Source organism: Zosterops lateralis (assembly GCF_965231275.1).
Source record: "Zosterops lateralis genome assembly, chromosome: 9".
Taxonomy (NCBI): domain Eukaryota; kingdom Metazoa; phylum Chordata; class Aves; order Passeriformes; family Zosteropidae; genus Zosterops; species Zosterops lateralis.
The window spans coordinates 1,455,136-1,479,574 of NC_139769.1; the positions used below are offsets into that span (position 1 = coordinate 1,455,136).

The window sequence follows — 24,439 nt, forward strand, 5'->3', positions numbered from 1 at the left end:
TTCCTATCTAGACTGTTTCTCTTTCCGTTTTTTTTTTAATTTTTTTTTTTTTTTTCTTTAATAACGCGCAGCCCGAGCATCCTGTTTTCAAAACATCTGCCGGCTTTGCTGCTGGGCCGGTGACAAATGGAGGAGCTGAGATGGGATGCTCAGTATCTTCTCCCTGAAGATCCAGGAGAGACCCAGCACTGCCAGATCGCTCTCTGCAAACCATCCAAAAAAAAAAAACCCCAAAAAATCCCCCAAATCATCAGGCTCCAAGCCAAACCGTGCTGTGATTTGTGACAATATTTCCAGCCCCAGGGCGAGGTGTTGAGGCCATTTTATGCTTCTCTTTCGCAGCTGAAAACTGTGAAACTGGAAGTTGACCAAAAAAAAAAAAAAAAGCGCAGACGTTTCAGAAAGGGGTTATGAAAGAACCAAGTTTTTCAGGAAGCTTTTGCTCGAGCCAGCTGCAGGCCATCTGCACCCCGAGTAATGGCAACTTTAAAGTGCTACAAAAGCAATTTAGTTTCACCTTCACCAGGCCCTGGATTTGTCACTCAGGAAAAAAAAATAATAATAATAATAAAAAAAAATAACCTCAAACTGAAGGCGTCGTGCTCACGCTGGAGGTGCAGCCTGAACCTTTCTCTGCTTCCATCCAGGATTCCCTCAATGCAAACTCAAACGAAAAAAAAAGAATATTTGTCTGTTGAAAGCTCTGTCTATAAAACTTTTACTGCTTCCTTTGCCCCTGCACATGGTGGTAAATCGCTACCAGAAAGAGGAAGCTGAACCAACACGGGACTGAGCTTTGCTCAACTCTTTTCTCATAAATTCAGTTTCTGATTCAGCATCTCTTGATTGGAGTCATTTCCAATTAGGAAAAAAAAAAAAAAAAAAAAAAAAAAAAAAAAAAAAAAAACCAATAACAACATTGGGGTGGTGCAGAAATGGGTTTTAAACATCACAACTGGGCAAAGATGTGGATGTGATGGGCACTGGGATGGGAATCTGTGACTGTGACAATTCCAGTGGGGATGGAATCGCTGTTGGGAGCCCTGGAAGGGGCAGGGGCCGGGGCTGTGCTCAGCACATGGAGCCTCAACTCCCCAAAAGTCGCACACAGTGCTCAGAACTCGAGTTTTGCTCCCTGCTGCCTGTCAGGATACTCTGCTTTCCTCCTGCTCCCCTGGCTTTAAACGCCGCAGAGTTTTCCTGCTTTATTTCAGCACTTTGTTCTGTGCAGAGAAACTCAGAACTCCCCTGTGGCTCCCGGGGGAAGCTCCGTGATTCCCTGTGTCCATCCCTGCCAGCCCAGCGCCTTCAAAAACCAAATTAAAACGTCACCGAAAGCCAAAAGAGCCGTAAAATCCCGGAGCACAGTGTTTACGCTTGGCCGTTATTATCATTAAGCGATGGAGTTAATTGAGCGCTGGCGCGGTGATTCGCTACACGCGGGTGTTTGCACAGGGCTCCTGCTCCCATCGGCTCCCAGGGACCGGCGGGAATTGAAACCTCTTGAATTTTCGGGAATGAGCTTCGGCAAAGACCGGGGGCTCCATGATGTCCCCAAATCGTGCTGCCCAAACTATCCCGGGTGGCTGTCCCAGATCTATCCCAATCACTCACTGATCCATCCTGGATCCATCCCGGATCACTCTCTGTTCCATCCCAGATCACTCCTCTCTCCATCCCGGCTCACTCTCCTCTCTCCATCCCGGCTCACTCTCCTCTCTCCATCCCGGCTCACTCTCCTCTCTCCATCCCGGCTCATACCCTGGGGCTCACTCTCCCCACGCCACCAGCCGCGAGTTCTCCCCGGACGCGTCTCCTCGGGGAAACCCGCAGCGCCTTCTAACTTGGAGCTGCTGTCCTGGACGGGGACGGCTCGGGATCAGGCTGAGAGCCCCGCGCCTCTCCCTGTCCCCGTCCCCATCCCATATCCCTGTCCCGCATCCCCATCCCATATCCCCCTCCCCATCCCATATCCCCCTCCCCATCCCATATCCCCGCTCCCCATCCCGGTGCCGCATCCCGGTGCCGCAAGCGCGCTCACCTTGTTGGATGCCATCTCGCTGACGGAGCGGTATGTTTGGATGGTCTCCAGCTGATCCAGGCACCAGTCGAGCTCCTCCAGCGTCTCCATGGCCAGTTTCTGGTAGGGCTCCTCTGCGAAGAGGCACACGGACATGTACTCGGGCCGCCTGTCCATGGCGGGGCCGCCCGAGCCGCCGCCAGCGCCGCCGGAGGAGCCGCTCCGCTCCCTCATCCCTGCACTGCGCTCCCCGGCCGCCGGCACCGAGTCCCCGCCCGGCCCGGCCCTGCTGCCGGCCCTGCCCCCGCCCCGGCCCTGCCCCCGCCGCTCGGAGCGCCCCCCGGGCCGGGCAGGGCTGGGCAGGGCAGGGCTGCGGCTCGGGGAGCGTCATCGCGGTCCCCCCGCCCCAGCGGCCTCCCCCGCCGCTTGCGGGATGCTGCTGTTGCTGCTGCTGCTGCTGCTCCTGAGCCAGCTCCTGCTCCTGCCCCTGCTCCTGCCCCTGCCCCTGCCCCTGCCCCTGAGCCAGCTCCTGCCCCTGCCCCTGCCCCTGCTCCTGCTCCTGCTCCTGCTCCTGCCCCTGCCCCTGCCCCTGCCCCTGCTCCTGCTCCTGCTCCTGCTCCTGCTCCTGCCCCTGCCCCTGCCCCTGCTCCTGCCCCTGCCCCTGCCCCTGCCCCTGCCCCTGCCCCTGCCCCTGCCCCTGCCCCTGCTCCTGCTCCTGCCCCTGCCCCTGCTCCTGCTCCTGCCCCTGCCCCTGCTCCTGCTCCTGCTCCTGCCCCTGCCCCTGCCCCTGCCCCTGCCCCTGCCCCTGCTCCTGCTCCTGCTCCTGCTCCTGCTCCTGCTCCTGCCCCTGCCCCTGCCCCTGCTCCTGCTCCTGCTCCTGCTCCTGCCCCTGCCCCTGCTCCTGCCCCTGCCCCTGCCCCTGCCCCTGCCCCTGCCCCTGCCCCTGCTCCTGCTCCTGCTCCTGCTCCTGCCCCTGCCCCTGCCCCTGCTCCTGCTCCTGCCCCTGCTCCTGCTCCTGGGCCAGCTCCCTGCAGCAGCCAGAGCCTGCTCCCCTGAACCCCAACAGCCTCAAACTCAAACAGCCCTGAACCCCAACAGCTCTTCTCCCTACAAACCCTGCTTGTTATCAGCCCTGCTCCCCAAGAGTTCTCCTCCCAACATCCCTGCTCCCCAACTCTGCCTGCTTCTGCTTCTGCTCCCCAAAAGCCCTGAAGCTCAACAGTTTTTCTCCCTACCAGCCCTGCAGCTCATCAGCTCTGTTCCCCAGGAGTTCTGCTCCCCAACAACCCTGCTCCCCACATCCCTGCTCCCCAACCCTGCCTGTTTCTGTTCCCCAACAGTTCTGCTCCCCACATCCCTGCTCCCCAACCCTGCCTGTTTCTGCTCCCCAGCAGTTCTGCTCCCCACATCCACCAGCTCTGCTCCCCAGCCCTGCCTTGTCCCATTCCCCATCCCAACAGCCCTGTTCCGTATTTCTGGCTCTGCTCCCCACTCCTGTCCCTGGTCTCCAATCCTGTCCCTGGTCTCCACTGCTGGCCCTGCTCCCCAACCCTGTCCCTACTCCCCACTCCTGTCCCTGCTCCCTGTCACTCCTGGTCCTTCTCCCCATCACTCCTGGCTCCCCAGCTTTGTCCCCACCAGCCCCACAGCCCGGTGCCCCCCAGCAGGCCCTGCACCCCACACCCACCATCCCTGCCCCCTGTTCCCCCCGAGCTCAGAGATCCCCAGCCCTCCCAGCAGGACACAGTGCCCCCCAGCAGGCCCTGCACCCCAAACCCACCATCCCTGCCCCCTGCTCCCCCCGAGCTCAGAGATCCCCAGCCCTCCCAGCAGGACACGGCGCTCACTCCCAGGCAGCTCCGGTGTCAAAGTTAAGGTTTCCACGAGCGGATACAGTGAATCATAAAATCTCCCCATGAATGTAACTGCTTCTCATAATCCCGGTGACATATGCTCATCCCATAAATCTGTCAGGGCTAATGGATTCAGCATTTCTAGTGGCAGGTAGCGGTGACATCACCAGGGCAGGATTGCTCAGACACACTCAGGAGATCCAGACGTGTCCCCCTGTCCTCCCCACCTCGTGTCCCTCGTGTCCCCAGGGGAAGGAGCTGCACCCTGTGCTGGTGCCTCTTCCTCTGTGTCATTCACCACATCAATAAAGCAGCACTGGATAGGGGCCTTCCATTAAATGATTGAGAGTAAACAGAAAATAAACCCTGCCGAAGGTAATTCAGTGATAATCCTGGCATAGACACGTCTGAAAGTTTTGGTGAGTCCAAGTCTTTGTGGCGTTGGAAGTTAATGGGTTTTTTTTTTCTGTGCTCACAGAGATCCAAACACTGAAACTTCTCTCATTCCTGCATAATCAAAAAGTGGATGAAAACAGCCAAAATCACACAAAGCTCAGTGTATTTTCCTTTCTACCATGAGTATTCCCTCTCAACTATTTTATCATGTAAATTAGTTGACCCAGAAGGGCTCAAACCACTTGTTGCAGAAAATGTTGAGATTGATAAATAAAGGTAAAATAAATTGGGGAATAGGTAAAAACCCATCTCAGAGTAAACCCCATATGTTTAAATCAAATCCTGTTCCTGTCCTGTGTTCTGCTGCTCTGAGACTCCTCAGGAAGCACAGCCACGGCATGTGTGCATTCCTGGAGGAGGAGAAGGAACAGGTTCACAGAGACTCTGACACCAGACCCTAATTTTAGCCTTTTGGGGGATTTCCAGCCTTGCCCAGGTCTGCAGGACCCGCTGCCACTGTCACTTCACTTCCAATCTTCACCTCCCAAAGAGCCATCAGGGAATGCAGGACCAAGAACAGAAATCTGCTCTTGATATTGAAGGGCTCACGTTCCCCAGAGCTGATATTCACGATATTCCTGTGCTCTGTAATCTGAGTTTTATGTAATAAAAGGAGATAAAAAAAGCCAAAACAAGCAAAGCTATCACATATCAAGGATATCGAGGTGAATTAGGAAACTTGACGGCTTAGAGGGTTTGGCTGTAAGTATTTGATATTTATTTTTGGGTTTCAGAAGATGAGCTAAATAAAGAGTGAATATTTCACACATTCGCAGTGTTCTCGGGAATTTTTAGCAGGGTGCATCAGGACCCTCCTCCCCTCGGTTTCTGCCTCGAGGTTTCCTGAGGGAATCCTGAGGAGCAGCGGGGATCCCTCTGTGGTTTACTCATGTAAAACACGAGCATTGCCACCTGCCTAAACCTCTGCACCAAAACCACTGAGAGGCCAATGGATTCACGATTTAAAATCGGATATTTTGAAAACGGTCACTCAAGACAACTCAAGTCATTTCAATGGCAAAGACACAATAAAATGAGAGCAAACAGCTCGTGCTAAGGATCATTTTAAAGGGAAAAAGGTGACTTCTGCTGCTGTCCCAGAGCAGAAGTGAATTTTCTAAAGCACCATTCACATTTTCTTTCAGAATTTGCTTTTTTCCTGAGACTGGCCAGCCCACCCACAGCTCCCTCTGGTCTTGGCACCCAGCGAGATGCAGCACCTGCATCCCTGTGCAGCTCTTCTTGGTGTTTTGGGTGGGTTGACTCATCTAAACTTTGTTTTTTCACTCATTTTCTCAAGCTGGCTGCCTGGTGAAACGATGCCTGATGGGCGTGTGTGCCCTCCAGCTCCTGCCTTGCCCTCCGTGGTCACTGGGCAGTCATTTCTGAACCTGCTGCTGAGCTGGGCTCCCTTTTCTTGGGCAGAGGAAACATCACAGTCACCACATTCCCGCTCGTTTCACATCACAGACGCCACATTCCTGCTCATTTCACAGAATCACACACCAGAGTCACTGGCCTTGCCCACAGCAGGAAGAGAGCCCAGTTCAAGCCCTTCTTAGAAACTCAAAACTGTCCCTGAAGCCGCCGAGTGACGCAGACTGAGCCCATGGCCCCGGAAACCCCAGCTCTTATCAAACCAGCCCTCCTTGGCTCTGTGCAGCTGCACAAACTCTTTCTGATGAACTTGGAGCTATTGACAAATAAATTGGGAAAGCAGAGGCCACACAGTCCCACTCCTAAAGCTAAATTTGCTTTTAAAGCCAGTATGGTGGAATTAAAATACTCCAAGTGTTTTGTGCTCCAAGTCCCCCGTGAAATATTTTCAGATCCACAGCTACCCCAAAATAACAGCCAGATACAGAATCCATTAGGAGTTGCTCTTCTACCAATCTAAAAGCTTCGTGTGGGAATGATCTTAAAATAACAAATATTTTTTGGCTTTCTTTATATTTAATATTCTTGGATACCAGAGAATGGTTTGGGTTGGAAGAGACCTTAAATCCCATCCAGTTCCACCCACGGGCAGGGACACCTTCCACTGTCCCAGGCTGCTCCAAACCCATCCAGCCTGGCCTTGGACACTTCAGGGATCCAGGGGCAGCCACAGCTTCTCTGAGAAATCAATTCCAGGGTATCCCCACCCTCCCAAGGAACAATTCCTGCCCAATATCCCATCTAATTCCATTCTCTGGCAGTGGGAAGCCATTCCCTGTGTCCCATCCCTCCAAGCCTTTGTCCCAAATCTCTCTCCAGCTCTTTTGGAGCCACATTAGGCATTGGAAGAGGCTCTCAAGAGGCTCCTCTTGTCCAGGCTGGCCACCCCCAGCTCTGCCAGCCTGGCTCCAGAGCAGAGGACAGGGATGAAGTGCCCTGGGATTCTGTCCCTGAGTGGTATCTGCTGTTGCTACAGCGACTCCCACAAACAGTAAACACAAGTTTAGATGCTTCATGAGTTGTTCTTTCCCTGAACCCAACGTGAGCGCCCCACTGACATCAGCAGAGCAACTCCCCCTGCCAGAAACTCTCCCAAAGCCAGGCCAGTGGCTGACTTCCATCACCTTCCTGGTAGAGCCCAGGCACATGGACACTTACAGAAACACTGCTGCAATTTTGGGAGCTGGGCTCCTGGAACACTTCAGGAGGCATCTTCAACCCTCTCACATTTCAGTTTATATTTGGGGGTTGCATAAGCCAAACCCGTAAATTGCAGCGGTGCTTCGGTGGTGTTTGCACAGGTGAAGTCATTGCTGACACACAAGAGGGAAGTGAGGAACAAGAGGAGTTTCAGTTTTTCAATCTGACCCAATGTTTGTGCAGGAGGGTTGGTGCTGGTGGCACTCCAGCAGAGCTGAGGTGACATTTCCTCAGGGAGCTGCTGCCAGTCCCTCCTGATGCCTTGGGAAGGCTGGCCTGGGACAGGGACTGGGCAGAGCTGGAGAATAAAGTAGAGATTTATTAAAAGGCCTTTAGGATCCACCTTGACAGGGGCCTGACCAGGGCTACACCCAAGGTGGACCCAAAATGGTCACAAAATGGACAAAAGGTCACAAAATCTCACACTTTTGTAAGTCTTGATCCATTTGCATATTGAGATTTAATTGTCCAATCCCAGCTCCAGGCTGGGAGGTCCCATCCTTCTTGTCCCTCCCTCCAGCCCAGCCTTGTTTGTGCTTTTGGGGCTGAGAGTTGTCCTTGGTGTGCAGCAGGAAAAGGGTTTGTTTTGTGTCCCTGCTGTGTGCAGAGCTGAGTGACACTGACTGTGAGCTCAGAGCTGTCCCCCTGGGCACCACAGAACCTGAAATACATGAAAGATAAAACTTCAGGCATCACTCCCAGGACAGAGGCAGCTCTTGCCTCGTGTTTCTCTACTGCAGTGCCCTGAAATGCAGCTTCGTTCCAGTGCTGGCATTTTGCAACAACTGCATTTTTGGTGGGTTTTGCCATCTGCTCCTTTTCCAGCTCTGTAAGGTGATGGAACACATGGAATCTCTCACTGCAGAGGTGATTTAGCAGCCCCTTTTTAAAAGCTTTTTCTCACTTTCTGACATTTCTGTGCTCTCATTTTCTCATACAGTTGTTTAGGTTGGAAAATCCCTGTCAGACTATTCCAGCTCAACCAGCACTGCCAATGCCAAGGCCACCACTGCCCCAAGTCCCCAAGTGTCACATATACTTTTAAATCCCTCCAGGAATAGGGACTCACCCCAGCCCTGGGCAGCTGTGCCAGGGCTGGACAACCCTTTCCAGGAAGTAATTTTCCTAAATATCCAATCAAAACCTCCCCTGGCCCAGCCTGAGGCCGTTCCCTCTCCTCCTGTCCCTGTTCCCTGGGAGCAGATCCCAAATCCCCCCCGGCTGTCCCCTCCTGGCAGGGACTTGTGCAGAGCCACAAGGTCCCCCCTGAGCCTCCTTTTCTCCAGGCTGAGCCCCTTCCCAGCTCCCTCAGCCCCTCCTGGGGCTCCAGACCCTTCCCCAGCTCCCTCAGCCCCTCCTGGGGCTCCAGACCCTTCCCCAGCTCCCTCAGCCCCTCCTGGGGCTCCAGACCCTTCCCCAGCTCCCTCAGCCCCTCCTGGGGCTCCAGACCCTTTCCCAGCTCTGTTCCCTTCCCTGGACATGCTCCATGTCCTTCATGTCATGAGGGGCCCAAAAGTGACCCCAGGATTTGAGGTGTGGCCTCACCAGTGCTGGGCACAGGGGGGAAAGTGAGAGCTGCTCATCAATATGGACTTGAGGCCTTTTTTCACTCCTGAATGCTTGGAAAGTGAAAGGTTTTGTGGAACATCCTCTTTTCTCAGCAGCTCAGTGTAAGGACAAGCACACACTTCACCAGGGGACCCCTGAAGTGCCATGGATGGGACGGGGGTGAATGGGACAAACTCTCATCCCTGGCTCCCCCCAGATCCCATCTGTGCCATCCTTCTCCCTTCAGGGATCTGGGCACGAGGCCAGCGTTATCTGCAGCTGCAGAGTTCCCCTCTTAACCCACAAACTGTCCCCATCATGTCCCCAAGTGCCACAGCAAGGCAGGAGGGTGGGCAGAGAGTCCCCAGCCTGCAGGAGGGACTGGTGGCCTTGCCCTGGACTGATGCAGGAGAATTGAGTCAGGAAATACTTTGAAATGAGATCCAAATGCCAAAATTTCAAGTTGGGTTTATCTTCTCTCTCCTGATCCCCTCACGATTCTCTCTTGTCACCCCAGTCCTGACAAATAAAAACTTTAGGACTTCTTCTGGAGGGAAGTGCAAAGGCCATAAGGCCACAAGAGTTTTAAGGCCAAAACTCCACATCCCAACCAGGTGAATTGATAAACCTGGGGAACAGCTGAAGTTCCCTTTCCAGCTGCCAAGAAACTCATCTCTCCATAATGTAGGAGGAATATTCCCAGTGGGATTAAGTTATGAACAGATTGTCCAATGTCATGGACATTTCATGTCATCTGGTGGACATGAAATGTTGAAGACAAATATTTGCCAACATCTTTTCAAACTCAGCTCTCCTTAACTGTTAAAAATCAAATTTTGGGCTCACTGTATTCTTCATTTCTGCTTCTGCAAGCAAAAATAAGAATTCCTTCTATTGGATCACAACTTTCCTTGTAAACCTTGGGCATGTAGAGCTTAAAACTTAAAAAAAAACCCCCAAACCCTGATAGACTCCAACCAAAAATTCCAAGAGAAACTTTCACGTGGAAGGTTAAAAGCAGCTTCCAGCAGTTTTCCTGACTTTACTCTGTCTATCCATCCTATTCCACATGTTTACAGTGCCATAAGACATCTTCTAAGTTATTTACTCTTCGTTGCATCCTGGCTGCAATAAACTGGGACTATTTATAAAGTTCTTCAGTGTTTGGGGCCGTCCTTCCCAGCCCAACTCCAGCTGCCTTTGAAGCAACAACAGCTGAGACTCGAGGTCACCAAAGTCATTTTCCAGTGATTTAATAAAATATTATCACTGTATCTAAACCTTACCTCAACAATTTAGACTGAGGATAAAATCTGTTCCTCTAAAAGGAAAATGATTAAGAGCAGTTGCTCCCTTTTGGCTTGGCAAGGTTTTGATGCTGGATTTATTCCCAAATCCAGTGTGTGGCACAATGTGGCACTGAAATGTTCACCCAGTGCTGGACAAGCTGATAAAACTCAACAAAACCTAAATGAGACAAACATTCTTAAACCCTCAAAGATTAAAATCCAAGTGTTATGGGGGGAATTGATTCCTTCCCTCCAGGAGTGACAGGGAATGGGGTGAAGAGGGAGCAGATTTGGGAACCTGAGCTGCACCACAGCTCTTGGTGAGATGAGGATTTTGGAGTCCTCGTGGACGTGTATGGGAAGGTGAAAATGTTTATCCAGGTGCATGAAAACTCTGCTTTAGGAAACATCTGACAGCACAGTCCCTGACTCCCAACTGGAAAATCCATTCAGGACACAATTGTAAAATGTCCCTAATTCCCAGGTGAAGCCATAGGACACAAGCCCAGAGTCTGCATTCATCAGAGGACCTTAAACCAGCCCACTTTTAATTATTCTCTATTTATTACACATTATCCCAATTGTTGTCATTATTGCAGATGACACAAAAGATTGTGAAGAGCAGATGCTGGAGCAGATCACATGAATGGCAGATGATTATTTGGGAGCTGATAAAGCTCATTAATGTCACTGCAGGCCTCATTTGCATTCCTCACTCCTTGGCTGCTCGTGACTAAGAGCTCGTGTGGGGGGGAAGGTGGGAGAGTCCACCCCAACTGATCCAGCAGCTGATCCCACCTGGGCTTAGATTAACTCCAGGGACAGGAGAGAGGGCAGGAAAAGGGAGGAGAGAAGAGGGAGAAGAGAAAGGGAAGGAGAAAGAAGAAAAAAGAAAGAGAAAGAAGGAAGAGATGAAGAAGAGATGGGGGGAGGAAGGAGGAGGAGGAGAAGGAGAAGGAGAAGAAGAAGAGGGAGAAGAAATGGGAGGGGAAGGGGAAGAAGAAAGAGCAGAAGAAGGAGAAAAAAAGAAAGAGGGAGTAGAAAGAGAAGAAAAAGAAGGAGGAGAAGGAGATGGAGAAGAGAAATGGAAGGGCAAGGGGTAGGGGAACAGGAAGGAGAAAAGGAGAAAAGGAGAAGGAAAAAGGAGAAGGAGAAGGAGGGGAAGGAGAAGGAGAAGGAGAAGGAGAAGGAGAAGGAGAAGGAGAAGGAGAAGGAGAAGGAGAAGGAGAAGGAGAAGGAGAAGGAGAAGGAGAAGGAGAAGGAGAAGGAGAAGGAGGGTGCTCAGAGTGATTTATCAAGGCACCAAGGCCATGGCCCAGATAAAAGTCCCACAGATCCAGATGACCAAAGGCCCTCCCGTTTCCCAAAAGAAAATGGCTCTTTCACCTTCCCAACAGGAGGTTCATTAGCAGGAATATCACCTCACATTAATTACTAAGCAGTGTCAGAAAATGGCTATTTCACCTCCATAACACCAGGTTCATTAACAGGAATATTGCCCCACATTAGTTAATTACTACCAGTGCCTAGCATCACTCTAAAACCCCGGAGCACGTTGAGTAAAACAGGTTTATCAACAAAGGACCTGCCAGAACTTGATGGAAAAGGGCCTTGTGCAGGCTGGGAGCCATTCACCCTTTGCCTTCCCTAATGGAGCTGTGGTTGCTCACGGATCGTGTGGACATGTTTACATATTTATCCCTCACAATGCCGAGGGAATAACTGACACCCGGTGATTTATTTGTTTAATGTATCCTGTTAGTGAGTTCTGAGAGCTATTTCCTTGAATTAAAAGCATTGTTCTACCAGATCCAGAGAATATTCCTGTGGAAATCCTTCTGTTGGACAGATTTGGAAATTCACATGGAAAACAAGCAAAGGCAGAGAGCACAACCCCCATGGAAGGATTCGCTTCAAAACCTGCAATGAAATGTCCAAATCTTACAGCACCACTTCCCAAAGCGCAAAGCACTGAACAAACCTTGTAATTCTGAATTTCTTTCCAATATTCAGGGGATCTGTGGAACAGATTCCCAACCTTTTTTTTTTTTTTTTTTTCAGGAGCACAAAAGACATGGGAGAAAAAAGATATGATTGAAAAGCAACACCAGCAAGCCCAGCCTCACATCCCAATGTGTCTCCTCTTGTGAACACTCGCGATCTGCCGGGCCAGGAACCAGGAGAGACCAAAAACCATGGGAACCACAGAGCCTTCAGCTACACTTCCCCCTTCCTCCTCCTCCTCCTCACCATCCCACCGTGTGCCACGCAGCCTAATTATATCTGTGGCCAAGATAAGAGTGCAGATGTGCTCGGGAAGGCGCGGAGCCCCAGCGCCCGCGGAACAGGTGGAGCCGCCGCGCTCTTGAGCAACTCCCCAACAAATGGACGAGCCTGCCCTTCTCCCCTCGTCGTATTTTTGGGACTCCAGTCCGACCAGTCACTCGAGCTGTGCCCCCCTCTCGGGTTTCTCACACCTGCAGCCTCCCTCTGGGGAGGTGGCAGGCAGAGGAAGGGCTCTTTGTTGGGTTTGGAGTTGGGCAGGAGCTGGGAATGCTGCAGCCAGAGAGGGCACGGGAGCTGCATGTCAATGAGAGCAGAGTTGTCTCCCAGTTATTCTTTCAACAAAAAAAAAAATAGGACTTTGGAAATGTAGATTTTTCTCTGTTAATAGATGAGATGTGGGAGGAAAGGCCCGGGAAGCGAAATCCCAGCAGGGAGAGGGGATGGATGAACTGGCAAAGCCACTGGCAGGGGGTCACTGAGGAGGTGGCACTGGAGGGGATCCAGCTGTGGGGGAACGAGGGTGAAATCCTAACAGGGGCTCCAAAGCAGCGGGAACAATGGGGCCTGTATTCAGGCTGGGCTCAGAGATGAGAGGGGAAGATAGAGACAAAAAAAAAAAAAATGAAGTGAAAGCTTTCTACTGCTAATTGCGAAAAATGCCAGGAAATGAGTGAGCTGGAGCTGCCAGGAATAATGTGGGACACCGAAATTGGGGATGAGAGCGTTTGACATCAGCTACAGCCTCTGGCAAAATACAGCCAAGGTTTTGGGGGGCATTTTTATTTTATTTTCTCTTTTTCAAACAACAGGGAGCAGGAAAAATGAACTTTTTCTTTTTTGTTGTTGGATTGCTGAGGAGCCTGGCATTCTAAGTTCCCTAATTAAAGACAGGTCCTTTCTGGGACACACCATTCCAGCTGCTGGGAAAACTCAGCCCCAAGAAAAACGGCTCCAGAGCTGCTGAAGACGTCATGGCAGTGATTAAACAGCACTCGCCAAGAACATCCAGGACACATCCAGGTTCAAACTGGAAGATTCTGGGAAGCAGGAGGAGATGTCTCACCAAGAGAAGGCACAGGGAATGAAAAGGAGAAGGAAAAACCCTCCTGGATGGAGGGAATACCACAAAAATGGTTACAAGGAGGAAGAAGCTCCAGTTGTGTCACCAGGGGAATGAAAAGGAGGAGGAAAAACCTCCTGGATGCAGGGAATGCCACAAAAATGGTTACAAGAAGGAAGAAGCCCTGGCTTCTGTCACCACAGGGAATAAAAGGAGAAGGAAAAATCTCCTGGATGGAGGGAATGCCATAAAAATGGTGACAAGAAGGAAGAAGCTCCAGCTTGTGTCACCACGGGGAATGAAAAGGAGAAAGAAAAACCCTCCTGTCAGCGGGGAATGCCACAAAACCAAAGGGCTGCAGCATCCCAAGAAGGAAGAGGGCCCAGCTGGGAAGCAGAGGCTCCCAGGGAGGACAGGAATTCCTGCAGTGTGACTCGGCTGGGCCAGCAGAGCCCGGCAGCCCCTCAGTGCCATAGTGGCAGTGATGTTTCTGAGTCAACAGCGAGCCCTGAGCCCTGAGCCCTGAGCCCCGGGCCAGCTGCGGGGTAATCCGAGCAGGAATCTCAGCCTGCAGAAATGTCACTGCCCTGGGGGGCCCAGCTGGGCTATCTTTAGCCAGCCCAAAGTTAATCACCTAAGCTCCAGCACAGCAGTGGAAAGTGGCTGGGAGCTCCAAGGGGTGATCCTGGTCTATTCTCAGTGCCCTGGGATGGGCTGAATCACCCTCCGGAGGTGCTGTCACTCTCTGCTCGCTGCAGGAGGCTCCGCTCTGCCCCGGCCACAGGAAGGGACCCCCAGAGGTCACCACACACAGTGGGACCATCCCAGCTGAGCACTGATGCCTTGAGTTTTGTCTTTCATGTATTTCAGGTTCTGTGGTGCCCAGGGGTGCAGCTCTGAGCTCACAGTCAGTGTCACTCAGCTCTGCACACAGCAGGGACACAAAACAAACCCTTTTCCTGCTGCACACCAAGGACAACTCTCAGCCCCAAAAGCACAAACAAGGGTGGAACAAGAAGGATGAGACCTCACAACCTGCAGCTGGAATTGGACAATTAAACCCCAACGTGCAAATGGACCAAAACTTATAAAACTGTAAGACCAAGTGATCATCTGTCCATTTTGTGATCGTTTTGTGACTATTTTGTGTCCATTTGTGTCCACCTTGGGTGTAGCCCTGCCCAAGGTGTACCCTAAAGGCCTTTTAATAAATCCCTACTTTATTCTCCAGCTCTGCCCAGTCTCTGTTCCAGACCAGCCTTCCCAAGGCATCAGCACCAGCAGCTCCCTGATGCTGGAGCAGCTGCAGGGCACTGCTGGACACCCCAGAGCTCCTTGTCATCAGCCACCAACTGGACATGCAGAATTCACCCCCAGCCCAGTGTCCAGCCATGCCCAGCCCTGTCAGCAGCTGCCATGTGGGAATGTTGTGGGAAATGGTGCCTAAGTGCTCCCTGCACAGCCACCCACAGCACTCCACGTCCCCAGGGCCACCCTCCAGCCCGTGGAGGAGGAGGTGGAGCCTTTCCAACACAGTTTGCTTTGGCAAGTCTGCCTCCACCATGCCCAGTTTTCTTTTCTTGTCTGTCATGTATTTGGAAATAAACTGCAGAGGACACCCTCAGTGACCTCTGGGTGATGAGAAGAGTCTGACCAGTCCACAGTTCCCCTAGTCTGCTCCACCCTTCTCAAAAAGGTGCACCTTTTTCCTGCTGTCACCTTTTTCCTGCTGTCACCTTTTTCCTGCTGTCACCTTCCTAAGCACCACAGTTTTCATGAGTGACTCACATTGACCTCACAGCTTTTCCAGCCTGATCAGTCCAATGATGAGGACCTGGACACCTCCACCTCCTCTAGGCTGTCCCCAGCCCGCTGCTCCCTCATTGTCCTTCATCCCTTGTCTTCCCAAGCAAGCTGGAGGATGAAGACTGAGACAAAAAAACCACTATTTTGGTCTTTCCTGCAGCATTACCATGAGGTTGTTTCAGCCATGGATCAACACTTTTTTCTGTATTTTCTTTCCCACTGGAGTCCCCTCATCTCTCACAGCTCCATCAGCTTTTGGTCAACCCAACACCCTCCACATTCCCAAAGTTTTCCATGTCTCCCTTGTTCCTCTCTCACTCTTTGCCTGCTCTTTTCTTGCATTTTCCCTCTCCTTGCTTCACCGAGTTGGCTTCCACTTGAATTCCTGATCTTCCTGCACAACAGGATGGTTTGCTCTGGAGCTTTTCTTCAAAAAGCAGCCACCACTTAAGACTGGTCTATAATTTTTAGGTGGCTGAAGTGGGGTGAAACGAATCTCACGACAAGGACAGACTCTTGAGAGCAGCAAGAGTGGAAGGCCTGGGCAGCAAACAGAGGAGCTCTTGCAGAGCCCTGCTGCTGGCCAGCCCCAGTTTGATCCCAATTCCTGTAATCCAGCCCAAGGTGAGCAGCAGGACATCAGCTGCTGCTTGGGGAGCAGAGATGGAGCATTTCCAGGGAGCTCATCCCAAGAGGTCAGCCCAGAGCGGGCTGATGGAGCCGGTTAGGGCAGAACTGGCCAAACCTGCAGAGTCCTGCCTGCACCCACCAGTGCTGGATCACCACCCAGGTCATGAGAATCGGGTCACCAAGGCCACCAGCACGGGCTGGCAGCTCCCTGACAGCCCCAGTGACTGTTAGAGGAACCAGAATTGCCCAGCAATTAGTGCACAGAGTGCTGATTGCGGTTCATTATCTCCAGCCTGGTTTGGCCAGGCTTGGTGGGGATGGAGCTGCCCACTGAGCCAGTCCTTCAGTGCCATCAGCCAGCTGTTCCCAGGAACTCTGGGCACTGGGAATTCCAGGGCACTGTGAAAATTTCAGAATTTTCACAGACTTTCTGTGCTGACAGGCACTGACCCCCCAAGCAAACACTGCACTGACCTGAGGCCGTGGAAAAGGCTCCCAAAATTGAGTGACAGCCCTGGGATTGTAGCTGTGGGGTTTGGATAGAAGTGTGTGATAGCACAGGGTGCAAAACTCAGAGTTTAAGGGTTTAGAATACAGTAATATAGATATAAAGCAAGGTGGAGGATTTAGGGCAGAGGCTGAGCCCTTCTTTTTCACTTTCTTCTTCATGGTCTGGGTGGGATTTTGTAATTGGATAGAAAAGTCCACATTGTGACCATGGGTGGTTGGTTATTGGGGTAAAAGTACAAATAATTTAGGTGTCATTTCCTTATTAGACAGTTTATCCTTAAAAGGCCTTGTAGAGAGAGAGATAGGGCTCCAGTTTTACTGTTAGCTAGAAGTGCTGGAGAACTCACAGTTTGTGAAACTGTAATGTAGATAAGGATTGATAAACATCTGAGTCCAAACAAGAAATATGTCTCAAACATTTAATCCCGACTCTGGCAGAAAAGAAGATAAAATGCAACAGCCAGGATCCCCTGGGGTGGGCAGCAGGGCACCCAGAGTGCCAAGAGCATCACCCCTTGCAGGAGAGGATGGGGATGAGGCAACCAGGAGCTGGGACACCACCTTGGATAGGCCCGGCTGGGTCAGGCCTGGCTGAGCACCAGAAAATGAACCTCTAAATTGTCCATTGCAGGTCCAGCTGTAGTTTTTCAGGAAGACTTTGGGATATCCTCCACAGACACCTTAAAACCAGACTGAAAAATGCAGAGATGGGGCTACTCAAGCCTTGTCTTCCCAAGATCCCAAATGTTGCTGGGAGTGAAGGACCTGAGCTCCAATGGGCATTGCAGAAGATATTTCACCAGGAACCTTCATTCCCACACAAAGTAAACAACACCAACATTGGGAACACCTGGAAAGGAGCAGCAAATAAAAAGCCTTGCTCCTGAATGAAACTCCAAAAGCGCTTTTTATATCAAATTTGGCGTGTTTTAATGTGTCTGATTGTACATCAGCCAGTGCAAAGCTCAGCTTTGAAGACGCTACAGGAAGAGATGAAAGCTGCAGATTCCCAAAGCCATGAAAGCTGCAGATTCCCAAAGCCAAGCTCCACTGCAGCTTTCGCATGACAATGAGGTGCAAAAAACAAAAAACGAGGCGTGAACAACCAAGAACACCTAAAGGTGGCTGATAGAAGCTGCTGAAGCTTCCCAGAGAGGTAATTTCTGATGTGGAGATAAGCCTAAAGGTTTAATCTGAAATGCTAACGAGGAAGGAAAACCGGAGACTTTCTGAGGAAGTATTTTCGACTGGAGATAGCATCTCCTGCAGGGTGGGATGAGTTTTACCACAAGGCAATCCCGTTTCCCAGTGTCCTTTCCCCCTGCAGGGAACAATGCAGCCGAGGTGCCACAAATCAGGGGGGTAAGTGACAGAGCGGCTTTTTCTGGTGCCAAATGGAAGTAACAAAATGCAGGAAGCATCCCGTCAGATGTCACTTAGCAGCGCCATCACCGGGGAATCCGGGAATGGGATTTGCCTGCATAGTAGGAATTCCTGGGTGCACCGAGAGGGAGAAGCAGAAATGGCAAGAGAGGCGGAATCTAATCTTGGCTTGTGGAACGAACTGAGGAAAGATTCCTCAGTTCCAACTTGATCTCGGGGTTTGGCACATCATCCTTTCACTGGCCACGCTGATTCCTCCCTGCCTTCATCAGGAGACAGGAGGAAAAATAGGAAGCAGGAGGGGAATTCTCCTATTCGGGGTCTAACAAGGAGTGCAGAAGATGGACAGTGCTCACAAGGGAGGGAGCTGCAGGGAGAACACTGGGAATGACTTTGTAGGGAATTTAACACACTTGGAGCACGTTGCTGAAGACAGAATTTCCAAGGTCATGGTGGATTTTTAAATTAAGTGAAGCCCCGTCCCAGCTTTACTCCCCACAGAGCAGTGAAAAGAGCCCAGAGAGCTGCAGGCTGGGATGGAGATGCCCATGGGTCTGGATGGTTTTGGGATGCTCCAGCCCAGCCCTAGAGCTGAGCCTGAAGATTTCAATCCCCAATCTCAACTTCCTGCGAATCACAGCGTGCCCACACTGTGTTTTTGTTTCTCTAACTAAACGAGGCCAGGCTGGGTCACAGCAAGAACATTTCACTGTGTGAGCAGAAGTGTTTTCTTGCCGGGCACACGTGAGTGCAGGAGTGTGAGAAAGGCCTGGAAAACTCAGGATATGATGATGCAATGACTTCAGTACCCACCTAGGATTTACCTGGGCACTGCATTATCTCATTTGCTCCATGTGGGAGAGCACTGAGGAGCTCACACGTGCAGGGAAACCAACTTGGATCCTGGAAGCAACATCCTAAACGAGCTGCTCCACCTAAACTAATTAGCCGTGCCTTTCAACAGCCTTAATTAGGTGGGGCACCATCCTGGGCTGTTGTGGCTGGACGGTTTCCGGTTCTGGAGCTGGCTCAGCCACAGCCTGGCCGGGGATTCTCACCAGGAGCTGGGTGTGCTGCAGAGGGGCTCTGCTGGTGCCAGCCCCCAGGGGCTCTCCCTGTCCCAAACTCCTCCATCCTCCTATCTGTGCAAAAACACCTCCTGCACCCCTGCAGGAGCCCCAAACCCTCCTCCTCCCCTGAAAGCTCGAGATGACTTTCACAAGAGGCCCAGGGCACGGAAGGAACTCCCCAGCCAGACCACACAGCAACGATCTGAGCTCAACCAGAGGAAAAAACAACCCCAAACCCTGAGAGAGGCAGAGGATTAACTGTGCTCTGTGTCACCCTTTCACAAAGAGTTTGGCAAACCACGGGCAGGAAGGTCCTCGCTTGGATCTGCCCCCAAATCCAGGTGTTGCTTTCATCCCCAGACCCCTCTGGGAGCCATTAAATCTGGTTTTAACCTGGAGATAATAAAACTTCTGGTCTAAAGAGTCTGTCAAGAGTGAAAGTCCTTTGTGGTGAAATAAACGCTGGAGTAGGAAAGGGAGGAGGAACCTCAGGGATGAATCCTGGAAGTTCAAAGCACAATCCTGGATCTACCTGAAAAGCTCCACTTGGCCACCAGCACTGGATGCAAAGACAAGGTTTATTAATAATCCTCAGCTCTTCACGAGGAAAATTATTCAGAAATGTTAAACAAGGGGCAGAGCAAGGCTGTTCACACCACCTGAGCCACATAGAACAGGCCACTGGTAAAATGTTAGACCTGTTTAAATCAGGTTCCTTGGCTCCTGGGAAGGTCAAAAGGTCACAATTTAATGCTAAATTCACCTCTATTTCCTCTCGGTTTAATTTCCTGATGTTTCTCAATATGAAAATTGAGAATGTGGCTTCGGGAAGCATCCCAGCTATAATCCACAGGAATTCTTTATGACACACAGCACCCTTTGTGTCCCCAAGTCTTGATTGAGCCATGGACAGACAGGACACCAAGTCACCCCTTACATTTCATTGACCATTTCAATGAAATTAATTATAAAATGCAACAAAACAGTGGGGGTTTTTTTGGTGGCTAAATGTAATTAATTGAAAGCATTATCTTTAAAACCTGCTCTAGTTTGGAATTTTAATCTGTTTGCCTCCAATTTATATTTTATGTACCCAAGGGGGAAATATTGAGCTCGCTGATTCACCTCGGCTGAACTCTGTGCCCTCAATTTACCCCTCACCGAAATGCCTGGGACTGTCATCCCCCAGCCGAAATCCAGGGATATCTGCAGGCAGCAGAGTCACCCAAGAATGCAGAATGTTGCAAAAAATGTCCTGTTTGGGCCGATGGGGCCGTGGAGCGAGGCCGTGAGTCAGCGCTATCGGCGGATCTGGGATTGCAGAGCAGGACACGGCGCCAGCTCAGGGGGCAGGACCAGCACACAGAGCTTGGACAATCTCAATTTCCTAATCCACAATCCTCCAGCTTTTAAAAATGATGAATAATTTGCATTGAGCTAGGTGGTGGCTCCTCAAAACCCACAGGTTCTGTCCACCCCCTCTCCCCCTACACCATAACTCTGATTTTGGGGTGAGCCTCAAGCCCCAAACTCAAAACCCTCAGTGGTTGACAGCAGAGCTCAAACATCCCCATGGCTAATCCTGGGGATTCATCTCCCTCAGTGCACAGCCTGTGACTCACTGGCCTCTCTGTTTCCCCAAGTGCACGTAGAGCTTTTGGAATAATCTGCTGAAAATCACGGAGTGAGTCCCACGGGAGAATGGGGTGGGGAGGAAGAGGGAGATGGCAGGAGCTCTGCAGAGCAGCATCATTTGTTTTGACAGCTTTTAATGTTCCATATTAAACCCTACACGTGCTGATCTCCACCTGTGAGCTGAGGCCAGCACACCCTGCCTGGTTAAAAGGTGTGTTTGAGACACGGCACCAGATCTGCCCTCAAATTATACCAGGAAAACAACATCAGATTCATTCCTTAATTACTGTTATCCATAATCAGCATTTGGTATTATAGAACAACAGATATTAATTTATTTGTAGGGTTTTTTGGTTTTTTTTTTGTTTTTTTTTTTTTTTTTTTTTCTAGATCTGAGCTACTTTAGCCAAATGTGAGGATTGTGAGTCCTGTACAACAACATTCCTCAAACCTGGGGTCAGTCCTGACCCAAATCAGGTTTTTGGCACCACAGAAATGCCTGGAAGGGGCAGATGGGGACAAATGTGGCCCAGTAATGACAGACAGGTTTGAAAGTGTAACCACTCCCCAAATGGCTGCAGCCAGCAGGTCTAAGAACAGCCTTTCACTCTCAAAAACCATTTGATTAAAGCCCTCAAAATGCATTTATTTAAGCACCTCGATCTGAGTTCAAGGAAATCAAAATGTCAGCACTAAAAGCACCTCTTATTAACAATTCCAGTTCAAATATCAGATTGAACGGATTTGGAAATGGAAATGTTCCCCACTGAAGGTCAGCTATGGCTCAGCCTGCTGGGGATTATTCCAGGGGTAAGTTTTATACTCTGGGGCATTTTCCAGAACTTCTTCCATTTAGCAGCGCAAGAGGCACCTGGTGTCAGCCTTGGCCAAGGTCTCTGAGCTGTCACTCACGCTGCCATGAATTCTGTGCAGCAAATTCAGCACAATTGACACAATTTGGGTGGATTTCAGGCTGATTTCAGCACACGACTCCCCACTCGAGGCAACGTGCACCAGGAGCTGTTCTAGCAGCACTCACAGCCACATTTGGGAGTGTTATAAAAGCAGGAGCAGCTGCTGCTGGAAAATGTGGTGTGAGCAGCACCTCTGCTGGGCTCCCTCCTTCCTGACCTAGAGAGGGAGAGGAGCAGCTTTTTGGCTTTTGGAATGTTGAAAAGTTTTGTGCAATAAATTGAAACTCAGGAAGATGCAACTGGAATTTTGGGAAATACCCTGCCTGAAGAGCTGGGATTCAGATGGAGGCCCAAGCAGGATTTGAGGAGGAGCTGGATGGGGGATCCTGTCCCATAAAGTCTAAACCAGAAACGCTCCAGTTCAACTGGAAACTTCTCCCTGGAGTTCTGTTCTTCAAGAGGATCTTGGGGAAGAAAAGGGAGGAAAAGATTTCACAGCTGTCAAACGCCAGCAAAGTCCTTTTCCAATGAACCCTGCACTTGTGTGTGTTTATTCTTTTTATTCTTGGAATTTTCTTAGCAGCACTGGCCCCACGCTGTGCTCAGTGACAATCCCCACAGCACAGACGTTATCCCACATCCTCTTGGGCTGTCCCAGACCAGCACAAATACTCCCAGCATGGATCCAAAACGTCCTGTTCTCGAGTCAGCAACAGCAGGGACACGATTTTGGGGTCACTCCTTGTAAAATTTGCACAGGGAATGAGGCAGGGAGGGAGGGAAGAGGGGCAGGAAAACAGGCTGGCTTTTCCACTTCCCAGAAATTTTCCCCTGGTTTTTCACAGAACACAAAGATTGCTCTGACCCAACTCCTGCTTTTGTCAGCCTAATCGCTGGTATTTAAAGAAAAAAAGACATTGCTTGTAAAGTGTGACATTTCAGAAGCATTTTGCTATGAAGTGCTAAGCCTGACAAACCTCCCTAAACACACGCTTAAGGCAGGAAAGGTCTGACTGGATTCGACCCCTTGGAATGGAAACTTTGGGGTGTCTGGAATCTGCTCCAAGGGACCTGGCAAACTGCAGCCAAAAGCTTCTCTCTAAATGTTTGGAGGCTTTGAGGTCCAGGGAAAAATCTGTTTCAGAAAGCTTTTGAAGAGTGTGAAGGTGTGGTGGAGGAGTGTAGCATGCACAGATGATTAATTTGCTCCTGGAAAGGGAGAATTCTGACAGCAGGATATTTATACTGGAATATTTACATTAAAATGCACAGCTCCTTTAAAATTCAATTTAACCACGGAGTTCCTCAGCACTGAATAATGGATCCTAGCAAACCTTGGGTCCCAGCTCCTGGCTCATGTTTTTGGCAGAGGCACAGTCCTGATTTCAACATTAAAATATATTAATTGTCAAATCAACACCCTGCAGGATTTTGGAAGTGGGTTTTTTTTGGTGGTTTTTTTTTTTTGTTTTTTTTTTTTGTTTTGTTTTTTTTTTTTTTTTGGGGGGGGGGGGTTGGGGTTTTTTTGTTGGTTTTTTTGGGGGTTTTTTTGGGTTTTTTTGGGGTGGGGAATTTTTTTTTGGTTGGTTGGTTGGTTGGTTTTTTGTTTGTTTGTTTGTTTTTGTTTTTGTTGTTTGTTTGGGTTTTTTTGTTTTGTTTTTTTTTTTTTGTTTTTTGTTTTTTTTAATTCTGAGTTCCTAAAATGATTCTGTGCTCAAATGCACAGCAAAGCAAATCAATGCTACCTTTAAATGTGAGAATATATCCCACAGAGAGAGGTGTATTTAAATCCTCTCTAAAGGCTACTGCTTAAAACATTTAAATGTTGCTAATCATCCATATTTACAGTGAACTGAATGAATTTTGAATAAACTGACAGGTCTGATTAATAAGCATAAATAATTAGCAGCTGTTTCCTTTCTGTCAGAAAAGGTCTGGCAATTTATAGCATCCTTAAGGCTGCCATTTACACAGGCACCTCTTGGAGCAAATATCACAATGAAATGTTTCATTAACTCTCAGTGTAACATTCCTCCCCGCTTGCACAATGACGGTTACATTAATCAGCACACCTCGCTTGGCCGCAGAAATCATTTTTAGTTCATCAGGAGATGAAATAGGTGATAAAAGCAGAGCATTTCTGGGTGATTGGAACATCGAAACGATCAATATGTTCATTGTTCAGTTGCCACTGTTTGGCAACTGCTGAGAGTGAATCAGAGTGGATGCAATTCCATATGGAATAGAGGGAAACGTTCCAGAGCAGCCCTTTGCTCCCTCTTTCATTTTTTAAAGCTCTGAAAGTTTTAATCTTTGTAATTGTTATTTTTTTTAATCGTAAAGTTAAGTTTGGTGAGCAGAATGTCCCTGCAGAGGACAGAAAATTCCAATTCTGTCCTTCAGGAACAGCACTTTCCCCTCTCTATATTCCCCTCCAATCTGGAACCAACCCCTGCTCCCACCATGACAAATAAATATTAAAAAAAAAAAAAAATCTTTGGGAATTCCTGCCCAACTATGCACCAAACTGTTTGGCTGCTGAGAATCAGAACACAACGTTAGTAACCCTTTTTAAAACACAAGAAGAAAGCAACTTCCACTGGGAACCAGACCCTGCAGGAGGACAAAGGCCTGGCCTTTGGGGCTGGCTGTGGGATTTGGGCAGGAAATTCCCTGGGAATGTCCCCACAGTTTGGATTTTGGATTTTGGATGCAGCCTCTCCCTCTGTCCCGTGGTGTGTCCAGGACACAACGCTCTGCACTGAGCTCAGCCTGGGCGAGGAAGGAGAAATTTCTCCAGAGCTCTGAGGCTGAGCTGCTGCTGAGCACTTTGGGGATGCCACTGCAATTCCCAGTGCCTGGAAATGCTGTGACATGGAAGCTGAAAGGACTCAACCAGCAGCAGGACAATGTTCACCCCTAAGGCACGCACACACTGTGCTCTGCCACCTAAAAAAAAAAAAAAAACCAAAACCAAAAAAAAAAAGCCAACCCAGCCTGCCAGAGGTTTGGTTTGGGTGGTTTTGTTTGGTTTGCTGTTGTTTTTTCCCCTCTGATCCAGGACACATTCCCTCGTTCTCATCTGGAATGGATTCAGGAACACTGTGAAAATCTCCCCCCAGCAGCTGGGATGGCTTGTGCAGCAAACAAAGGAGACACAGATCTTATCAGAGCTGATATCAGCCCCATTGTCTCCCCAGGGCCCTTGTGAAATGCAGCGGGATGGGAGCAGAGCCTGAGCCGCCCCAAGGAGCAGAGAGGAGTCAGGGAGTCCTAAATTTGAAGTAAGAAGCAGCCAAGGGATTTTTATTTTTCTTTATCCTGCACTGGGCAGGTTGTGAG

The 24,439-nt window shown here is 50.0% G+C and overlaps 1 protein-coding gene across 1 annotated transcript in view; it reads right to left on the minus strand.

Annotated features, from left to right (window-relative positions):
- The window catches only part of PDE4B (phosphodiesterase 4B), a gene marked incomplete at its 5' end in the record, with an annotated part of 162,638 nt that overhangs the window by 25,041 nt on the left and 113,158 nt on the right, over positions 1-24,439 (minus strand). Inside the window, one exon of the mRNA XM_083867568.1 lies at positions 2,042-2,154. Within this exon, the coding sequence (XP_083723694.1) occupies positions 2,042-2,154 (113 nt within the window). The remainder of the gene's footprint in view (positions 1-2,041; positions 2,155-24,439) is intronic.